The sequence below is a fragment of the Brachyhypopomus gauderio genome, chromosome 5 (assembly GCF_052324685.1).
Source record: "Brachyhypopomus gauderio isolate BG-103 chromosome 5, BGAUD_0.2, whole genome shotgun sequence".
Taxonomy (NCBI): Eukaryota; Metazoa; Chordata; class Actinopteri; order Gymnotiformes; family Hypopomidae; genus Brachyhypopomus; species Brachyhypopomus gauderio.
In genome coordinates this window covers 21,066,991-21,090,708 of record NC_135215.1, presented here as the reverse complement: position 1 = coordinate 21,090,708, position 23,718 = coordinate 21,066,991, and the positions used below count along the sequence as shown (strand labels likewise).

Sequence of the window (23,718 nt, the reverse complement as noted above, 5' to 3'; positions counted from 1 at the left end):
TCAAAGGTTTATTTTTTTCATGTTTGACCAAAGTTGTGAACCTGTTGTTTTTGTCTGTTTCAGGTTCTTTGGTATTATTTTACATTCAATGTTATATTCGTAATTGCACTGACTGAACAAATGCAATTTGTGTTGTTTTTACATGTTTTTATGTGTGTTTAAGTGTGCTATACTGGTGCAGAGTTTTCAATAAACTTGTAATTCAGTATGTCTGTGTTTAAGTAAAACATTTTAAGTCGATTCAGCGCTGTTTTAGATCAGATCGGTATCGGATCAGTATCCGCCGATACTAAGCCTCAGATATCTGAATGTGTATCAGAAGTGAAAAACGTGAATCGGTGCATCCCTAGTCAATAAGGTGGGGGGAGGGGGGGCGCAAAAATATTCTCATCTACTAAAGGGGGGCACGGCAGAAAAAGTTTGGGAACCACTGGGCTAACTCAAGCGAGGCTCACTCTAATAAGCGCCGCTTTCATAAGCTCGCTTTGTGGAATACCCCCCAGGTAACCAAATATATTTACTCAAACATACACAACATGGATTGACAAAACAATGACGAGTGACAAGATAATGCAAACACAGGGGTTATACACACACACACACATACACACACACACAAAGATAGCAAGGACTAACAAGGAACTAAACTAGAAACAGATTAAACTAATTTTGTAATTTTAGTATTCTTTTCTTCTTCATTGCATTTTATTTTGAATTGTGTCTGTATCAAGTAAATCACTTAGTAAACTTATTTTATAAATTTGCTACACAAAATCGCAATATCATTTATAAGAATAGACTTGTGAGGAATTTCAGTCAAGAGAATATTTTTTTTTGTTAAAGCACGGGGGATTGTGCACGTATTTGGCAACATATTAAAGTTCCGGTAGGTTTCGTTTTCCTTTCTGTTGTTGCTTCCTGAACGGGAATGTGCAAGTGCGTGAAACCTCGACGTCATTCGAGGATGGGAACAATGGCGACCGACTCTGTTCTTAAAATCATTTGTGACAACAGTGGGTCCGTCGAATACAACAGACTTCTGGAAATTACTTCATGCAGGACAGACATTGATTGCTTGGATGCTGTTGTACAGAATAGCGACTGCTTTGCTTTCATTCAACGAAACGGTTGCAAACACGTCATAGTCAGAACTAACCTGAAGCTTTGCAAAACAGAGTGCCAAAACAGCTGTAACGATCTACACCTGTGCAAATTTTACATATTGGGAGAATGCAGTAGGTAAGTCAAGATATCAAAAGAAAAGACACCTTCAAGATCCGTTTGGCAGCTATTTTTGTTCAGGATTCGCTTTAAGTGTAAGTTTCTTTAGCACCCCCAGTGGACATTTGAACCTCAAACTAGAGGTCTGCACTCCCGCGGTAATCCCGCGGGTCCCGCGGGACCCGACAGAATATCTAGAAATATGTTATTGGCGGGAGCGGGAGTTGAATTAGTCCAGGCGATGCGGGAGCGGGACCACATATACATGTAGAAAAATCCCGCAAATTAATAGTCTAGAAAATTATAATAATAACAACGCAATGATTTCCATGCATAAGGAACAGGACGAAAACAACTAATCATTCAGTAAGTAAGCAATAAACTAATTCAAAATATTGGCTAAGCAACTGATCACGTGAACATGAAGTGTGCGTCATTTTGTCATTTTGTTACAGAAATGGCAGAGACTGTAGACCAGGGGTCGGCAACCTTTGAGACATGGAGTGCCAACTTTATCATGTCCAGTCAATGAGTGTGCCACTATGGCGGCGAGTTTAAATTGTTGACCGAGGAGGGGGGGGGGTGTAAATCGACACAAAAAGTATTATATCGCGATCGATCGCCAAGTTTAAACGCCTCCGCCGTTCGCGCGAGGTGTGCGTGCGGAGTCGCGCGCTACGGTCACTCGCGAAAGTATAATCCATTAATATAATAATTTATATTAAAATATATATTTTTGCTGATGCTGGTCCAGCGTGTCGCGTGCCAGTGACTATGTCTCTGTGTGCCAATGGTGGCACGCGTGCCGTAGGTTGCTGACCCCTGCTCTAGACGGTCAACCAGTTTCAGCTGTGGAAAATTCTATTAAAACAGGCGAATACACCACAATTAAGCCAACTACAGGAAAGTCTGATGTATGGAAGTCATATTCCATTGTAATTAATGGAGATGGAAATCGGCTTGTTGTGATACATGTCAGAAAGTGTTGGTGTACGTCACCTAACGGGATGTGTTTGGACTGTGATAAGAAATGGGACAGCGCGATCAATCGCTATATTGCTGTTTTAATAAATACATAAGAAAATTTCAAGTACTAAATCTAATTAATTCAATTCATATTAGGATTGCGGGCGGGGGCGACAGAAATGTGTATGTGGTGGGCGGGTGCGGGATTAAAACAAGCGATTTTTTGGCCGGTGCGGGCGGGAGCGGGATTAAAACAAGTAGGTGCGGGCGGGAGCGGGATTAAAACAAGCGATTTTTTGGCGGGAGCGGGCGGGAGTGGGATTAAAAAAGCAGTCCCGCGCAGACCTCTACCTCAAACCTGGCATAATGTACAACGTAGGCTACGTATTTCTGACTCTGCAAAAAGTAGCGATACCGGGTGTATTTCATCGTCATAGCTTTATTATAAGTAAACTGAATATACTGAATAAACAAAACGAATATACATCGTTTTACTAGCTTAGATATTAACCTACAGTTTAACACTGGGGTGCCCCAGCCTTTGCCTAAAGGGATACACCGTGAGCAGAGTTCGTCAATAAATAATAAATAAATAAACAATACATGATTATTTATTTTAAAGATTACAATCGTTTTAAGTTTTTTTTTTATTGCCGGTATTATTTTAAGGATAAAAGGAATAATCAACGATTCAATTGTAATAATGTATTTTGAATAGTTTTTCCAGAATAGTGAGTAAAACATCGTTCTCTCTATTTAGAATAAAAAGCAGATCATGTTAGTGCTTGTAAATGTTTCTGTGTGCTGCTGTATTTCATATGTCAAGAGCGTCTGTGCTCGTTGGCAAAAAAAAAAAAATCCTGCTGTAAAACTTTAGTAGTTTCTGAGCAGTGCTTTTTGATTCATTATGTGTTGCGGAAGCATCTTGCCTAATAAACATTTAAAATACAGAAATCGATATGATTTCATTACAGCCACCACATAAACTGTACTCCAGATGGAGTATAACTGTCTTTTCCAAAGAACTGGAATAGAAAATTAATTGTATATTGACATTTGTGAATTTGGCCCGTATTCACAATTCTCTTGTGTCTGAGAAGCTTTATGCAGACAACAGCAGATATGTGAACCAGTTATTTTTTCCTTATTATATCCTAAGAATGTACTTGTTACAACAACCAATATATTTGATAAGCATATGACCATAATGCACAGGAAAAATGATTATGAATAGGCCTTCTTGAAATTTCCCCCAGGGATCAATTAAGTAAGTAATGTATGTATTGTTTTGTATGCTATCCAAAAATTAATTGGACATTTTGCCCAACCTAAAATGTCTTCCAAGTGAATTTTAATGTACAGTTAAAATAGTGTAAGTGTTCTGTGCTGTAATTCTGCTCTTTCATATTTTCTCCCAAACAGGCGATGGTGCAGCTTTGGCCACAGTCTGGAGTCTGAGCACAACTCCAGGATCCTAAGAGACCGTAATCTGCACAACCTCAATAAAAATCAATTACGTGTCCTCCTGTTACAGAGTGATAGCTCTCTGCTGCCTCATGTAAGTCATGTGCTTAGTGTATTTTACATAGTCTGTTGTGACAAATCGATTATATAAACAAGTGATAAAATATGGTAAGACATTTTGTTATGGAGAGAAAATATGACCTATTTCTATATGTGTTTCTACATTTCTGTGAAAAATACCTTGTCCAAATTATTCATGCTGTTGTGGTGTGATGCTGGGTCCTGGGAGAAGGACGAGGCACGAGTCCAGTCTTCCTTACAGACACACACACTTTTATTAACATAAAGGCGCAGACAGCGCACGTTAAACATCCACAAGTAGTCACACAAACGACTCTGACAAAGACGAGCACGGGACACATTAAATAGACAAACCACATAAGTCCCAAGTGATCACGAGACGAGCCACAGGTGAGACCGATGAACACGCTCAGACACAACCACACCCATGAAGATCCACAGACGCTGACGACTAGACGTAGACAACATAAAAACATGCCCAAAGGAGGGGTCGGGCTGTAGCATGACAGAGCCCTCCACTAAGTAGGGACTTGGACATTTTTTTCGAAATTATTTAATCACATTTAAAATAGCTTTATTAGATGCAGCACAATGTAACAAAAAAAGATGCCTCAATTGTCAAATTTGATCAAGCCAGTCCAAAGATATTCACATTTAAATCGGCCCTATTTTTTTAATGCAATTAAACTAAATCTTGTGATCAAGAAATGTGCGCAAGTTTTAGCATGTGGCCATAGTTGCCAGGTTCGTGGTTTTCACGCCAAATTGGGCTTGTTTGAAAATCCAGTCGCGGGTAAAAATTCTGGGGTCGCGGGGTGCGGTTTTTTGGGCTACTTTTGAGTTGGGCCACCGCGGGAGTTACAAGTCAACACAAAGAATCGATCGCGATATAATACTTAATTTGTCTCCATTTTAAACACTCGCCACCCCCCTCCCCGTCAATAACTTTGGGCTTTGGGCTAGTTTAGGCTGCTGAAGGGCGGGTTTTACACCCACTTTGTGCAGGATATTTTGTAGGACCTGGCAACCCTGGCTAGTTTTAGCATGTGGCTAGTCTGTGCTCGCCGTTATCATGGTTCATCGGACCAACACGTTGTCTTGGGAGCCTTAAAAAACTACCTTAAGCTGTACAGACTGGGATAAAACTTAAGGAAACAATAAACAAGAATATTATGTAACGGTCCACGTATCTATTAATATCTTTTGAACAGTCCCACAATGTTTTTGAACGGTCCAAACGCGAAGTTAAAATTCAACCAGGCTCAAAAAGAAACAGGAGCGCAAAATGCGAATTCTTCTAACGGGATGAGAGAAAGCGAACATTCAGTTATGTCATATTACCAAAACTCTGGGAGGAACCTCCTACAAACCAATGAAAACAGCTATTTTTTTACCGCGCGCTTGCGATGACTGATTTCGCTTAGACAGCGCGACCGGAGAAAAATGGCCGCGGCTCAATCATTGTCATGCGGAAATATCCAAGTCCCTACACTAAGGCCACTACCCGTCCTGGGGTGCCAGCAGAGATGAATGCCCTGAACCCACACCGATGGGCGGGTCCAGAGCCCTCGGTCCTGCGTCTGGGAGATGACTGCCCTCGGTGGAGAGTCCGCCACGAACAGCCTAGAACACCCTCCCTGGGAAGACAGGGGAAAAGACGTTAGACACACAATGGAACATTCACAAAAACACAAACAGGAACGTTAATGTACAGAGGCACGAAAGGGAAAAGGGGCTTCGGGATTCGTCTTCTACCTCCATCTCCTCTTCACCGCCAGAACGCCATATCATGGGCTCCACCGGGGTCTCGCCATGGGAACAGTCCATTGCGCTCCCCTCGGAGGCATAGGGAGAAACACCCTCCCCAAGTTCTCACATGTGAATCCACTGCTGCTCTCCCTTCATTGGCTTCCAGTAGTCAAACAAATCAAATATAAAATATTGATGCTTGCTTACAAAGCCAAAAATGGACTAGCCCCTCCCTACATGATGTCCATGTTCAAAGCCACCTTCCACAGTCTTGATCATTCTCATCGCCACCAACCAGCAATAGAAGCTGTCCACTAACATGAGCAATCCTGGCTGCATACTCAACTCTGCTTCCACCCACAAATTACAACTGCTTTCACCCACAGCAATGTTATACCCACACTCCACCTGGGAGTATGAACAGCCAGATGGTAGGCAGAAGCACAAAAGAGGGCAAGGCAAAACAGGAGAGTCCAAATCCAGGCAGAGTCAAAAACCAGAAAGGACTAGGAACGGTAAGCAGAGGTACAAAAAGGGCTAGGCAAACAGGGGAGAATATCAAAAGGCAGAGCAAGGATCGGTAACCAGATATCAGACAGAGAATATACAGAAACAACGGCTTGGTATGCAGCACAAGGAGGCAATACTTCGCACTGGTGTGTTGTGCAAAGAGTCCTTAAGTTGGGTATGTTGAAATAGCTCATTGAAGTCATGTGTGCTGGTCAGTACTCCGGTGATGGCGTTCTCTGGCGTTCCTAAGTGTGATCTGTATCTCTGACACTATCTCTGTTTAAAAACAGTTTTTTTCTTTTTCCTTGTTTCACTCAGGCACTGCTAGTATGCCTTTTGCTTGTTGCTTCACTGCCAGTTCACTCCCTGGTTGCCTTGCAGTTGCCATTGTCCTAGGAGACCCTATTTAAAATAACCATGGAACACCCAATGGCCAACACTGGCCTGGAGTGCAGTCAAAACAATAAGTGTAATTGAGAGTAATATGTAATTGAGAAATTCACTGCTAATTGGTACAAAGATACATATGAAACCATCCAGAACAAGAGCAAACCTTCTCACCGAAGTACACACATTTAACATGTATAGTGGCAACTCACTTTCGAAATTAGTATTTTTGACAGAACAATTCTGCTATCTGTTGACTTACAGGTATGCGTCTCGTATAACAAAGGCAGTGGTGAGTATGGAAACTGCCCTGACAAGGAGGCCTGCAACAGGCTCCACATCTGTGAAAACTACATCAGAGGAACCTGTGAGGGCACCACTGAGTGCAGTCGATCCCACGACTTCTACGAGCCTCATCCAATGAAAAGCATCCAGGCTAAAAGAGTTCCCAGTCAGCTGATGGGGTCTCTTTATTTGATCTATCAGAATATTCTGGCTCTGAAGCACCATGGCAGTGCGATGGGAGAAACTGCCACAAAGAGGACTAGGAACGGTAAGCAGAGGTACAAAAAGGGCTAGGCAAACGTGAGAATATCAAAAGGCAGAGCAAGGATCGGTAACCAGATATCAGACAGAGAATATACAGAAACTTATATATATATATATATATATATATATATATATATATATATATATATATATATATATATTAGGCCTGTGTTGAAAAATCGATTCGCATATGATGATCTGATAATCGATTCGTACGTCCAAAGATCGATTTTTTAGTGAACTTTTACCCCCGCCTCGTCACTGAATTCACGCAGGCGTGCTCGGTCTAACTAACTGTAAAACAACATGGCGTCGGACAGTGCCGGTAACGACGATAGTCAAATCGGCAATCTAAAAACAGAAGGACAGTTTATCCAGTGTCAGTGACTATTTACAGTTAGTCCATGTCACTGACAGTTTACCCAGTGTTTTTACAGTTTAAAAAAGTTTAAAATGTTCTTGTAACGTTGGGCGCAAGGCAATGGACGAGACAGAATCCTTTGCACTTTCCAAATCATTACGTTTATTACATTTACCGAAGTGCAGACAGCGCACATAAAACACGTTTACATAGAACATGTGTGACTCAAACAATGACGAGCACAGGATGCTGCGCGAACACACATTAAGTAGACAAACCACACCAACCCCACGTGATGACGAGAGCCACAGGTGAGACGGATTATCACAAGACGCACCCGCATCCACGGAGATACACAGACGCAGATGAGTAGACGTGGACGACGTAAACACACGCCCAACAGGGAGGGGTCGGGGACCGTAACGTGACAGTTCTGTTCTTATATTCGCACTTTAAAGAAAAATACACATTTACATTTTATACTTTCAGTTTATTAAGTGTGAGCACTTTTAAAATAAAAATGCATTTGGTAGCAACAGCTTTTGGGTGAATTCTTAATTATTTCTATCATAATAATAATGCACTGGTTAGTGTCCCAGTAGGAGTCCACTGTTGCAGATATAGACACCTCAAAGATGTCCTCTGTTTATTGTCCTGGATTACCTTTCTTGAAGGTAGATTTATGATTACCCTTTTCACCAGTCTTCCAGCCATCAGTAATTACCAACTACCAGTAACTATTTGCTGATTAATATCGATATTAGGGGTGGGCATAGATAATTTTTTTTTTAAATCTAGATTAATCTCACTGAAATCTTGAAATTAATCTAGATTAATCTATATTAAAATGGCTCATATGCGTGCTACCCAAGTAATGACTAAAAGTCAGTTTTTGAGATAGGGTTTCTTAATACAGAGGGTGCATTAGACCAGGGGCTCATCTCCTGTTTCCAAAATGCATCTGCTTGAGAAAGCTGTTCTACTTTGATACTTGAAGAAAAAAAAACATGCTCAATAAAATGTAGGCTACTCGTGTTCAACGGTTTATTCAGTTAAACATGAATTTGTAAGCCTACATACTGTACATTAAAAGGGGTTAATAACATGTTTATTCAGCTAAACATGATATTTGAAATGTAAGCCAACATTTAGTACATTTAACCTCATGGATGTAATTTGGGGGGGCACTTTTTCAAAAGCCAGTTTTGGTCCTCTGTAGTTTTAACGGTTACTGTGCGTTCACACCGAAAGCGACGAGAGCGACACGGCGACCGGAAGTCATTCATTTTCAATGAGAGTGAGCGACACCCAGCGGCGCGAAGCGAAGTGAGCGATTCGAGCGATGCGAACAAGTTGAGCTTGGCTCAACTTTATGCAAATGAGCAGTGACGCACGGCGGCGACTACCAATCAGAAAGTATGTTTGCACCCTCCTCCGAAACCGCACCTCTGACTTTGGTTCCTACTGATTATTTGTTCCGATTGCAAAATGGAGGAGAGATTAATAGTGGCTGTTTCTGGATGTCCCACACTTTACGATGTTTATTTTTGGAGGGAATACTGTTCATTTGTTAAAAAACATCTGCAATAAATTAGCGTATACCCTATTATTGGTTATGATTTTTTAAATTCCTGTTTGATCTTCGGGTCTGGGGTACGCACTCCTTTATAATTGTGTGTCCTGTAATCAATAGATTAAAATAAATACTGCGTCCTGCTTTAAAAACGTGATTTGCATATCTGTCACGTGCTGCATGCCGGCGTGATGTTGGACACGCCCCCACGCGACGCGATGCTGGCGACTCGGCGACGGAGAGCGATTTTATCGCTTTCGGTGTGAACGCACAGTTAAAAAGAATAGCGACAAATCTAGCGCTAGGACCATGCAGAAAACGACCGCTCCGAGCTCCGCTCCGGTAACACTTTACGTTCCTAAAAATGAAGTTTCCATGAAGCAAACCTGGCGACTTCGTATCTGCATCCATGTAAACACACGGACGATTTGTAATTCACAAGTTTGAAAACTTGTTCTCGCCCCTACTGTGCAATTTGGTTAGGAATACAGCCGAGCTAAACTATCAAGTTGAAAGTCATCATAATTTGCTTACCCATTTTGACCCAGTTCCCAACCCAACTTTAATAATTTTTATATCGCCCTATAAGAGTATCAAATTAACGAACGCCGTTAACGGCCCACCACTAATCGATATAATACTAGTTTTAACATGTTGCTTCTGTACATAGTCAGGAAACAGCTCAAATAAATTTTTAATAACACTAAAACCTGAATTGGATCGAATCGGATCGAATCGATTAAATCGGATTAAATCAAAATAAATCGATTCTTAATCTTCAGAATCGGAATCGGATCGATTCTTGGAATTTGAATCGATACCCAGCCCTAATATATGTATATCCAAACAAAAACAAATGTAAAAGACACATAGAGACACATAGAGTCTACGGTGGGAGCGGAACACACCAACGGAGGGTAATCCTCTTCCTCTGAATCCTCCCCAAACTCGCTCTCTGGGGTGGATCCGGTGGCGCCGATCACACATGCGCCCACCCTCAGAGGTGAGAGGGCGCGGGAAGGAGAGGGGTGTAGATCTCTCCAGATCCTCACCGCGCCCTCGCGGAGCATTTCTGCCATCTCGGGGTACGGGCACTCACGAGCCGAAGCCAGCTGGAATGCACACACTGGGTCCTGCTCCAACTGCTCGAGCAGTGGCTTCGAGGCGCTGGGGGGAGGAAGATGCACGGTGATGCTGCTTGCTGGGGCGCTTGCCCTTCTTTGGCCGGGTGGCATAGCTTGGCATGGTGTATCGGTGTCGGCTCGTCGTTCTGTGACGTGCGGGCAGGGCGAAGGACGAGACATGAGTCCTCGGTTGCAGCAGACGTCACTTTTAATAATGACACTCGGATAGCACACAAAGCGCACGTAGAAACACTCAGCACACACGGAAACGTGTAGACTCAGCACAGGACACTGCACGAACGCACATTAAGTACAAAGTTAAGTACAAAATTAAGACAAACCATATAAGTCCCACGTGATTATGAGACGAGACTGAGATAAAGTTTAAAGTCAGAGATAAAGTTTATTCATCTCTGATCCATATCTAGTTCGCTTTGGCGCCAACCACTGGCGATCGATCTCGATATAATACTTAATTTGTGTCCATTTTACAGGCCGCCCGGTAACAACTTATGTTCGCTAACCCCGCCCCCCCCCCCCCCCCCCCCCCCCGTCAACAATTAATGTTTGCCACGCCCTCCAGGTTCAAATCTCACTCCAAGCGATCTTGACAAGTTGCCAACCCTGAATAAATAGGTAAATAGATAATTAAAATGGACTACTAAATAGAGGAAACCATACAACATTTACTCCCTATTGTAATGTACTCACAAAAAAGCAAAAACACACCGCAACTTCCATCGCAATTTTTTTGAAAAACACCCGCAACATCAAACATTTTAGCCTGCAACAATCACAAAAAATGCCCGCGAAATCCTGGTGGGACTGATTTAAGTGCACATCCACACTTGCAAAAAGATCAGCTGGGCTCAGGAACATACTTCCTCACAGCACAAGGAAAGTCACAACCTGTACCATAAAGTGCAAACAATTTTCAGTCCTATTGTCCAACGGACAACACTATGATAAGAATAAAGAAATTTAAATTACAAAATATCCAAAAAACAAAATGCACACAAAATTAAGTGCTCACAAAATGCCACAAATCAAACTAAAATGCAACAGGATTCCACTACTCACAATAAAATGCCCACAGGATCCCACATCAAAAATTAAAAAATGCTCATAGGATCCCACAAATTAAAAGTAAGTGCTCACAGGATCCAACTATTCAAAATACAGTGCCCACCGGATCCCACTATTCACAATAAAATGCCCACAGGTTGCCACAACTCAAAATAAAATATAAAATGACCACAGGATCCCACATCTCAAAATAAAACAAAAAGCGCACAGGATTCCACTATTCAAAATACAGTGCCCACAGGATTCCACTTTTCACAATAAAATGTCCACAGGATCCCACAGAACCTGATAGATCAGGGGTCACCAACGTCGCCCGCGAGGACGTTATGAGTCGCCCGCGGGCTTGTTTTAAAAACAGCTCACTATATTGCCATGCACCAAAGCGCTGCATCGTTTATGTTTTTGCTGCTATTAGCGATTGTCCGCTAATACTAAAAACCGCTAAAACTGACACGCGCACATGAACCCAATACCCCCCCCCCCCCCGCTCAACAACTTTCTTTCTGGTAGCCCTCCGCAATAATTGGTATCCAGGAAGTAGCTCCCAACTTCAAAAAGGTTGGGGACCCCTGTGATAGATAGAAGATTTAAAGATAGAACATTCTCATCCTTTTGGAAAAAAGTGCACCAGATTATGACCTGATTATACCACAGTTAGCTCCGACCCTACAATATGATTGGCTGAGAGGCGATCTAGGAGTGCCAATATTACGTTATAGCACTGTAACCGAAGCTTTCCATGTATTACTCCGCATACAGGTAACCTAGCAACGAAGCAGCGTTTACAAGCCAAACAGCGCAACTACAAACAAGCAGCAACATTATCAAAATGTATTACAGGGAGTTCGTTAAATCTATTGGCTTCCAAAGCATTTGTTTCGATCTGAAACTGGAGGATGAAGCTATAAATGACCAGCCTGATTCCTCCAATGAGCCAAGGTTTGTCACGCTTACAAACAATGATTTGGATGAGCTGAAAATGCAGAGAAACGAAGTTAATACCGTAAAACAAACATCCTGGGCTCTTAATGTATTTACATTCTGGTTAAAGAGCAATGACATTGCAGTCGATTTTAGTATCATCAACAAAAATTAAATGAATCAGCTTTTACGACGTTTTTATGGATCCGTCAGAAACGTGAAGGGAGAGTTATAAGGCATCAGCAGCTTCGTTGGTTTAAGAGCTGGACTGAACAGATACCTGAACGAACCTCCAATCAGTCGTGGATGGTCAATAATTGTTGTACTTTATTTTTAATAAATACGACTTTATCAACAGTTGTTTTGTGTATATTTACCGCTATAATGTTTATTGGGTAAGGCTGTTCCAGTATTGTGTAAGTTTAGCAGCGAGCCATTGAATGGAACTGTTTTAACTGGCGGAGTATTTTTAACCAAACAGATCGTATTTTCTCATCCTCTTTAACTTAAAATCTTTCAATAAACAGTGATAAGTGAACTGTGGTATAATCGCAATAATACACTCGAGGACGAGGCCGCAGGCCTACGACTGCAGCACAGCAGTGCCAATATTACACGTTATAGCACTCCCTCTCGTGTATTATTGCTTCATTATGAGACAATGGACAGGGCGTGCACAAGGCAAGGCCACGCAATTGGCCTTCAGTTCTGGGACTCAGAAGTTTACATTTCTGCCCGCGTTTAATTTTTCACCATCAATTTTTTTTACTCAGTAATGTGAGGACGTTCAAATGTAGTGAAGTAAAACTACTTGGGTCAAAATTTACTCAAGTAAAAGTAAAAATTACATATTTCAAAAACTACTCAGAAAATTATAAATTACTCATAAAAAGTACTCAATTACAGTAATTTGAGTAAATGTAATTAGTTACTTTCCACCCCTGATCACAAGACACACCCGCACCCACGGAGATCCACAGACGCAGACGACGTAAACACATGCCCAAAGGGAGAGGGAGGGGTTGGGGACCGTAACGTGACAGACACCCCCACCAAGGGCACTACCCGTCCCGGGGTACCAACAGGACCAAGTGTCCCAAACCCACATCGATGGGCGGATCCGGAGCGCTCCGTCCTGCGCCTGGGAGATGACCACCCTCGGTGGAGACAAGTGGCTCTTGGTCTATGACGAGTTGGCCACCCCTGCATTAGACAAACAAAACGGGACATTCACGAATACACACACAGGTACATTCACACACAGAGGCACGAAAGGGAAAAGGGGATTAGGCAGACATACAGGAATACTAACTAACACTGGGACAGACAGACACGTAAATGGCGCCAGGCCAGGAGGAGAGCTGCCAGCGGGGAGAACCCGGGAGCTGCAGGCACTGCGGTGGGCGGTCCTCTCCCCGCCTTCGCCGCAAACCCTCCACCGGGTTGCGGATGCTCCTGTAGCCTTCCCGGTGGGCACGCTACCGGCTTCTGTGGAAGCCCTCGGGGGGTGTGCTGCGGGGTAGGTCTGCCAACCCGCCCTCTCTCTCAGGGGTACCACCTCGGGGGAATGCCTCTCTTCCTCGCTCTCCCTCTCTGGACCCGACAGCGGGAGTGAACTCCATGTCCTCCTCTTCCTCACTTCCTCTCTTCAGGAATTTCCCTCTGGGATCAATAAAGTATCTATCTATCTATCCATCCATCCATCCATCCGCCCGCCCGCCGGGGTGGGGGGGGGGGGGGGGGGGGGGGATAGTCCTCGGGCTCCTCTTCCTCGCCCTCTGATTCCTCCCCCTCAAACTCGCTCTCGGGGTTCTTCTCCGTGGAGCGGAGTTCGAGGGAGCCTACCCTCGGGGGCGAGAGGTCTCGAGAAGGAGAGGCTTTCTGCCATCTTGGCGTTGGTGGCTTCTCGAGCCTGACGCAGCATGAGCCTGCAGAAAGGGTCCTGCTCCATCAGCTCGAGGGGTACGGAGGTGTTGCGGTGCTGTGCAGGGGAAGAGCCATGATGGTGCTTGCTGGCTCTCTTCCCCTTCTTTGCACGGGTAGCATAGCCTGGCATTCTTTGGTCGGCTTGTCGTTCTGTGACGCTGGCGGCGGGCTGAAAGACGAGACACGAGTCTAACGCGTTTGTCGACGTAACGTTTATTGATGTTTAACAAAGCGCAGATAGCACATACACAAAACACACATTTGCAACGAACGCGTAACATCTAGATAACGACGAGCACAGGACACTGCACGAAATAGACAAACCACATAAACCCCACGTGATGACGAGACGAGCCACACGTGAGACGGATGATCACAAGACACACCCGCACCCACGGAGATCCACAGACGCAGACGAGTAGACGCAGACGACGTAAACACACGCCCAAAGGGAGGGGTCGGGGACCGTAACGTGACACCTACCCTCTCTCACTTAGTCCCTCTCCTTCTCTTTTTCCTACCCTCTCTACTTATCTTTATTTAAAAGTGACATTAACCTTTTCACATTTTCAGCAACAAAAATCACATTCATAGTTTATTACTGTATAGGCACAAAGCATGAAGTTATTATGCACATTACACTGTAAAAACGAAAAAGTTGAGAAAACAAAAAATTTCAAGGCAACTTACTGCACTCGATTTTTGAGTTTTGATCCCAACTCAAACTCTTAAGTTTTTAAGAAATTCACTCACAGTTTAGCCAACTTATTATTTCTTGTTCCAATTATTTATTTTTCACAGGTATATAAACTTCAGATTTTAAGTATTGCCTACAACTAATTTCGAAATGATTCAAGTTATGCTAACTCAGTGGTTCCCAAACTTTTTCTGCCGTGCCCCCCTTTAGTAGATAAGAATATTTTTGCACCCCCCCCCCCCCCCCCATTGACACATGTGCACATGTTTTAAGCCTGGTTTATACTTGACACGTCGCGAGGATCCACACCGCGAAAATGACGTAATCACGGTGGCGCCGCATGTGCGCGAGGCCTCGCACGCTGTCGATTCGCGAGGTCGTGCACCTCACGATTTTTTGTAACTTTGCGCACACCGCTTCAGCGCAATGAACAAAGTCATGTTTGCAGGGTTCCTACACCTTTACAAGGTGGAATTAAAACACTTGTACGTCACTTTAAAGGTCCATTTCAATATTTCCCAGCACGTTAAACTTAATTAAGTTAAATATTTATACATATACTCGAAATGATTCGAAATAATTCGCTTTTTAATCACATTATTTAATGGTTGTTTACTTTCAAAACACCCAATCTTAACGTCTTCACGTTCTCTCATGTTTCGTCCTGGAATTACAAGAGGCTCGTATTTGTTAACATAATACAAAATAAATGTTCAGTCAGACAGATATTTGTTGTGAAACGAAGTAGTTACAATTTCAAGCATTTTCAAGTACTTTAGCCTAAATTCCAGCACTTTTCAAACCTGAAACACAAAGCAACATTAAAATTCGTCAGGTGATTGTTTCTTCCCCTGTTTTTGAGGGGTATTTGTTTATACTACCACATATCATTTCGGACAAAACTACAAAGAATGTGACGCGGCTAGTATAAACGCCTCCACCATTCGTAGATGTATATTTCTATCTATATAGATCTATGTATATATATAGTGTGTGTGTATATATTTATTTTGATGCCTGGTGTAGCGTCAGGTAAAAATGTTCTTTCACCGGTTTTGCAGGGGTTTTTTATTCTCCATCGCCACCTGTCGTTTCGGAGAACACTGCAGTGAAGCTCGTGAAAGTATAAACGCCTCCACCGTTCGTGCAGGGTCGCACGAGGTGGGCGGAGTCACGCGCTATGGTCACTCGCGAAAGTATAAACCAGGCTTTACTTCCAAGCTCCATGCCCGCCCTAGGGGGCGCGCCCCCCACTTTGGGAACCACTGTGCTAACTTATTATATCTTGTTCAGGTAATTTATCTTGCCCATGTATATGAACCTCAAAATGAAAGTTTTACATACCAAGAGTTCCAAATTTTTAAAAGTTGTGCCAACTTATAATATTGTGGTGTGGGAGAAAGAGGCTGCAGACAAGTCCATTCTTATCATGAACAGTGGTTTTATTCTCACCTCGCAAGATAATTGGTACTCACAGTCACAATCAGATCAAACTCGAAGCCTACAAATAGCTTGACTTTGCCCATGAAACACAGGGGGAGGTCATGAAGACGGCAACGTTACACATACATGGAGGGGGAACTCGGTGTAATGATCTGCGCGGGGCAGAACAGGGAGGCGGACACAAACGCTGAGGAGAGCGAGATTTATTCAAAGGAATTCCAATGGCAGAGTCGAAGTAGCAGGCACGGGTCATAACGGGAGGGCAGTCCAGACAAGAATTATACACAGGCATACTTAGGATAAGGCAACTGAACACAATGGGAAACACGGAACAGGCAGAGAGCAACGTATAACGAAAAGCACAAAAGAGCGAACTCACAACAGGAAAGCACACTGGCTAACAGCACGAAATAACCGACACCAGACACAGGAGACACCGGGACTATTATACACTGAACTAAACTAGGGACAGGTGATGACAATGATGACAAGGGTGTGGAAGACAATGGGGAACCGGGTAACAGACGAGCTGGGTGGGATCAACTGGCAAGATACACAGACATGAGGAAACCCGGAGTGACAGCTAGGAGAGGGGGCGTAGCCCTACGTGACACTCGGATAATGCACATGTACATAAAAAAATGGACCGGGGTGACTTAACTAATAACACACAATTAATAATCATTAATAACACTATACAGACATAAACACCACATAATACGCATAACGGGGCCGGAGCCGCAAGGGCTCATGGGTAATGACGTCACCCTCTGGCAAACCCCATTGGCCCAACGCTACAATATCTTGTTCAGATAATGTATATTTCACATATACATAAATTCAATACTAAGAATAGCTAACTGAAGTTGGGTCATATAAGACAAATGACAAAACACATTTGGACGTTAATATTCAGTTTAGAGTAGCATAGGTCACTGCTTGCCGCAGGTGAAATCCATTTCAAGATGTCCGGAGTCCAATTCTGGCAGAAATCGCAAACCCCGCCCCGTTCTCAACTAAGGAGTCAAATTGAGCATGCGCAGAGGAGTTGGCCTGGCCTTAACTAGGGTTCAACTACAATTTGTATATTTTGACAATGCAGGTTGTAAGGTCAGATCAACTTTTACCAAGAAACTCAATAAAGTAAGCTGATCCAATTACTTTGTTATCGTTTATGGTGCAATTAATTATTTTTGGCTCAGCTAAACTAAAAATCATAGTAAGTCGAGCAATTTTAAGTTCTGTTTTTTACAGTGTACCTCTGTTCTTTAATTACAGAAAATAAGATTTGCCTCTCATTTGTCAAAGGCTACTGCAAATTTCAAGGTATATACTTTTCTTTACTTACTAGTTGTCTAACACTTGTATGTTGTGCTATTTAAAGGCATTCATTTAGTAATTGCATAGTTACAGAGCTGATAAATGAGTTATGATATACACATGTAGATATACAATCATTGCAGATAATTGTTGGCGAGTTCACTTTGATATGCCCTACAAGTGGGAGTTGGAGGTGGGCAAAGTGTGGACAGACTTAGCAGACAATGAGATCATAGAACGAGACTTTTGTGACCCCACAAAGATCCACAGGTATGTAAGCACTAAAGGGCCTGACTGGTCATGTCTATGAAAGCTTTGTGAAAGGAGCAATGGCATTATAATGCCCCAATGAACTCCACACCCATAAACATTATTTGTGGTGTCTTAAATGATATGAATGTTGTGTTGTGGCATGTGGGTCACCTATTTTATGGTACATGCTCTCTTCTGGTCTTCGTTTTGCTGGTAGTGTGGGAGTGGAGCCTGTATATTTTGAAACAATGACTCAGGGACTTCACAGAGTGCGACGTCTCACTACAGAGTCTTCAGTAGTTGAACCCAATTTCAGTCTCACCACAAAGTGGACCTGGTACTGGGAGGATGAGTATAGGACATGGATCAAGTATGGATCAATTGTAAGTTGGAAGTCAATTTGGCTTTTTGTGGTCCTTTTTTTTCTTTTTTATGATGGACGCATACTTAGGGACACTATATTTATTTAAGTATTTATACATTATTTTAAGGCTTTATAAACCCTCCCCCACACTTTAACGCTACATTTCCCATTCCCTTAATAACCATTCCCACACAGTTCTGTGCATGTGTTGTACCTTTGCACTTACTGTAAAATGTTTTGAATTCCGCATATCGAACTGTTAGACAGGCACTGTGCAAAATGTCAAATGCCTGCCTGAAAATATAAAAGAATTGCCACACAACAGCAAAAAAATTATAAGTAAAGGTTCAAGTAACGGGGTTTAAAAAGGCCTACTTGCCGAGACGCACTGCGATGAGACGAGATGACATGACCAAAACGACAAACGGCTGAACTGTTTGTTTTTTCGCCTTGCGAAAAATGGTATGCCATATTGGTTGTTGTCGTGTGAAATGAAAGACGTTGATGATATAACTTGCACTTTACTTTGTTTGATTCATCGTTATCTTTTTCAAAATACTCCCACACTTTTGAAGTTTTTTTAGTAGCCATTATAATCTCGGCAGATGCTGACTATCCTGTAGTGTGTTCAGCTCCGCTCATTTGGATTGTGCAACTGCAGGGCGTGATATATTAATGTGTCGGAAGGAAGATGCCTATTGTTAATGCGCACACATCATTAAAAAATATTTATTTACAAAAATTAGCATGATTTTATTTGACAAAAGGCTATATATAACGAAAACAGACATTTCATGTAACAACTAATGCTTAGCAGCATCCTTGGGCACCCCCATGCAGTTAGAATGGTACATTCAACTTCATAGTCGACTAGTGGGTATAGTCGACTATAGTCGAATCAGCGACTATTGCAAGTCACCCCTAATATTTTTTATATATTTTTGGATTTTTAAATGTAAAAAATGCAAACAGTTTTTTTCCCAGAGCTGTAGCACTCAGCAACAGATCCAGCCCCTCTGCACCTTAAAAAACCTCTATGCCACTTACCACACTCACCTTCTTCTCCACCTACCTCAATGGGCATGCTGACTTTTGCTGTCAAACAGCATTGTGCAATACATTATGCAATACCCCGTGGCATTTTACTGCTAATTACTGTTATTACTGTAAATACAACTTTACAACTGTCTGTAGCATATTTATTTATTACATATCTATTCTGTACATAACTCGTTTTGTTTAGTCTGTGTGTTGCCTTGTCGTCCAGTTTTGGTGTCATGTCTTACTTGTGGGGCCAACACCAAGACAAATTCCTTGTATGTGCAACATACTTGGCAAAATAAAGTGATTCTGATTCTGATTCTGAACACTGTACTCCATTATAATACACTATATTGTTATTTGAAGGGTCTTGAAATTCATCATCACAAAACCTTTCGATTATCGCAGTGGTAACTGGAATAAGGATTAAAACCAATAGGGAAGTCTCAGAATGTTACATTTTTGCAAATTAACATTCTGTGCTTTGATCTTTTTAAATCACAGAGAGAGATGCACAGGTTATCTTCCATCAACAGTGAGGAGCTAGAAAACAAGTACATACAGTTCCTGAAGGAAAACAACAATGCTGTTGTCACATTTACTGCTGGCAAACAGTGTTATGAGATCAATTTCACAGGTATTGTATCTAATGCCTTTAATTCCTTTTTTTATTATATCAGTGTGGTTTACCTTATTGTCAGAAATATGTGCACCAAGATAATGCAGATCACACATCTTAAGCATACAGAAACTCTTTCATTGTCATAAAGTGTGCAATAAAAACTTTATTACAGACATGAAGCAGAGGAATCAGCTGACTGGCGTGGAGAGACCAGTTAGGCGGAGGCCTGTTTTTGTCTCTTCCTCTGAAGTCCAGACCATCCGAACCACTCGGTAAGAGATTGCACAAAAATACATGTGTACCTTACCACATTAACCTTCACATGTACATTACCACAGTAACCTCCACATGTACATTACCACAGTAACTTCCATGTGTACATTATAACATTAACCTCCACATGTACATTACAACATTAACCTTCATGTGTACATTACCACAGTAACCTCCACATGTACATTATAACATTAACCTTCATGTGTACCTTACTACGTTAACCTCCACATGTACATTACCACATTAACCTCCATGTGTACATTATAACATTAACCTCCATGTGTATCTTACCACATTAACCTCAACATGTACATTACAACATTAACCTCCACATTACCACATAATATCCGTCATGTTTACATTTGTCTACATTCACATCCATGTATGCATTAACCTGCATCATATAAAACACACAAAATCACAAATGTCAGATCTGCATATAGACAAAATGTCTTCCTTCTGCATTATTATTTGATGCTTTTTTGGTAGCAAAAGAAGTGCTCACTGTAGCTCTTATAAAGGTCTCCCTGGGTTTTGGGATAAGACAGCAATTCCAGATACCGGATTTCAGGTATGATAACTTATCAAACCTGTTTTTCATTGTTTTTTAGCACAATTCATTTAGACCACCCATCTAGTTTTGTGTGCTCATCATTTTTTATAGAGGGTCCTTCTCAGTACTTCAGACAAGGATTACATCAAGGTGCAGGAACATTTCAAGAAGACAATGAAATGCAGCATTGTGAAAATAGAAAGGGTCCAGAACAAGGACCTGTGGGAGGATTTTCAGACGTGTGTACCACATCATATTAATGAAACATTTATTTCAATTCAAACAGTTCAAGAAATTTGGTTTGTTCATGAAGATCACTGCTTTAAATCTGTATGAAATATAATGGCACATTTCAGTAGTTTCATTTCCAATTGGCAAAACAAAATGAACCTAACTCTGCTTTATGTCTCCACAGTGCCCTGTGCAACTTTACTTTTTTCCTGTTTTTATTTTTAGGAAAAGGGAACGAATGAAAAAAGCAAACAAGAACAAGAAATATGGCGAGGGGGAGCGCTTGCTGTTCCATGGCACCAAATCCTCACACATTGCTGCTATATGCAAAGAGAACTTTGACATGAGGGTGTCTGGAGTGAATGGCACGGTGTTCGGGCAAGGTTAGAACAGTGTACAACGTCAGCATGATTGTTGCATCACATTTACAAGCTTAATTAATTCATTTATTTTTTATTTTATTTTACAGGAACTTACTTTGCCAGGGATGCAAAGTATTCCCATAGTTACACTGATGAATGTGGTGAGAAATTCATGTTTGCATGCAGGGTACTGGTTGGACAGTACACTAAGGGAGATTCGCAGTACCGCCGGCCTCCAGCACGAGATGCAGCAGGCACTCTTTACGACTGTTGTGTGAATGACATCCGGGACCCCACCATTTATGTGGTGTTTGACAGGGCCCAGGTCTACCCAGAGTTCCTGATTACATACAAGGAGGACACATTCACTCGTGCATATGGTGGCTACACTCTTGGTCGTTCAACATCATCAGACATTGTTCCAAACTCAAATCCCACAGCCTTCCTAGATGTTGGCCAACATTCTTATACCTCTGGTGTAACTATGAGTAAAACTGCAAGCTCACTTGATAATGTGCATGCTGTCAGCTCCAGTTCAGTCAGTGCAGGACAGGTGTCACCCTCCCCCAATATTTCCACAGTGAGTGCTCCTCTTGTAGTTTTAGATTCTGTAAGTACAAGACAGGTGTCACCCTCCCCCAATATTACCACAGTGAGTACTCCTCTTGTAGTTTTAGATTCTGTAACTACAAGACAGGTATCACCCTCCCCCAACAGAACCACAGTGAGTACTCCTCTTGTAGTCTTTGATTCTGTAACTACAAGACAGGTATCACCCTCCCCCAACAGAACCACAGTGAGTACTCCTCTTGTAGTCTTAGATTCTGTAACTACAAGACAGGTGTCAGCCTCCACCAACAGAACCACAGTGAGTACTCCTCTTGTAGTCTTAGATTCTGTACCTACAAGACAGGTGTCAGCCTCCACCAACAGAACCACAGTGAGTACTCCTCTTGTAGTCTTAGATTCTGTAACTACAAGACAGGTGTCAGCCTCCACCAACAGAACCACAGTGAGTACTCCTCTTGTAGTCTTAGATTCTGTACCTACAAGACAGGTGTCAGCCTCCACCAACAGAACCACAGTGAGTACTCCTCTTGTAGTCTTAGATTCTGTAACTACAAGACAGGTGTCAGACTCCCCCAATATTACCACAGTGAAATCTCCTCTTGTGGTTTTAGATTCTGTAAGTACAAAACAGGTGTCACCCTCCCCCAATATTACCACAGTGAGTCCTCCTCTTGTAGTAGATTCTGTAAGTACAAAACAGGTGTCACCCTCCTCCAATATTTCCACAGTGAGCATGCCTCTTGGAGTCTTACCTTCTGCGGCTCACTATTCGGTTAATTCAGCTCATTGCAGTTCTGCTGGTCTGCCAGCAAAGTCATCCCAAGACAAGCCTACAGCTGCTACATTTGCCACCTTCTACAGATCGAGTGATCTATTAGCAAACCCAGTGAAGCCTAGCTTGTCAGGCAATGCAGATCACTTTGAGGATGCTAAAAACAAAAAAACTGGGTCATCTTATACCTCAAATTCACCCACTACCAGAGAGTTGGGTGCTGATTTTGATCTACTTGGATTCAGCAGTTTTAGCACTCGCCCTTCTCAGACCAGTGCTTGCTCCTTTTCAAACTCCTCAGGAGTCTCTTTTAGCCAAACCAACGCGTCTTTGTCCAGCACACACAAGCCTTCAACAAGCACAAACATCCAAGAAGCAAGAGGGTATAGAAAACCTTCTCCACCCAAACATGTGCAAAAATCAGATTGTGTCATGCAGTGATTTCAAGTTTTAAGGAAATGTACAGTTAGATCGAAAAACATGAATGTGATTCATTTTGTGTTTTATTTCTGTGGAATTATCAGAGAAGATTTTAAAGCAAATTTTACAATACACAGAAATGTATAGTCATAAGCTGTAGAAAACACTACAGTCGTACATTGAAAATAGATGTTTTATAGTTTTAACAAGTAAACGCAAAAGATGATTGGCAGGTGATTATTACTAAATCCTTCATAAGTGTGAATCTTAATGCATCATGCATGTATTAGTGTTTCAAAAACATTTACTGAACAAATGAGCTGCAGTTCACTGTCCAGCTGCTCTACTTTCCCTGGTTTGAATATCCTGCCCCAAGTTGAAATGAATATTTTAATTGGTTTTGTGAGTCTGACTATCTGTCCGTTTATGCCAGTTCTGTCAGGTCAGTGTTCCAATTGATTAAGGAGAACATAGATGTTTGCTTTTCCCAATAAAAACAGCTTTGGTTTAACCATGGTGAGGTGTCAGCTTAGATATTTGAAAAAGTAGCCTCCGTCCCCCCATGGTTATGGTTGCCTTCCTTGGCCTCACATGTGTGGACCTCAGTACTCATTCTAAACTTCACTGTTTAAAGTATGAAAGAGCATATGCTTTATTCCCTAGCCAGCTCTAGGACTCACCAGAAGATCTACATTTCTGTTCCTGCCCACCTCCAACTGTGCGTGAAAAAATCCATTACACTGTAAATCCGGATTTTATATCTACTCAACTGTTTAATTTCTATGTACATAAATATTTTAAGTTTTATTGCCTTACTATCAAATCTAAGTATATTGTACTCATATTTGCACACACTGAAATTTACTAACAATTTTAA

General features: G+C 42.1%; 1 protein-coding gene across 1 annotated transcript; it reads left to right on the top strand.

Moving 5' to 3' along the window:
* Positions 1 to 916: 916 nt before the first annotated feature.
* On the top strand, positions 917 to 23,357 carry LOC143514797 (protein mono-ADP-ribosyltransferase PARP12-like). The gene is made up of 12 exons (XM_077006421.1): positions 917 to 1,239; positions 3,610 to 3,745; positions 6,643 to 6,931; positions 17,337 to 17,384; positions 17,522 to 17,648; positions 17,848 to 18,013; positions 19,540 to 19,672; positions 19,830 to 19,929; positions 20,423 to 20,504; positions 20,598 to 20,725; positions 20,943 to 21,100; positions 21,187 to 23,357. The coding sequence occupies exons 1-12, from the start codon at positions 929 to 931 to the stop codon at positions 22,860 to 22,862; spliced, it is 3,354 nt and encodes a 1,117-aa protein (XP_076862536.1). The 5' UTR covers positions 917 to 928; the 3' UTR covers positions 22,863 to 23,357.
* The last annotated feature ends 361 nt before the right edge of the window (positions 23,358 to 23,718 follow it).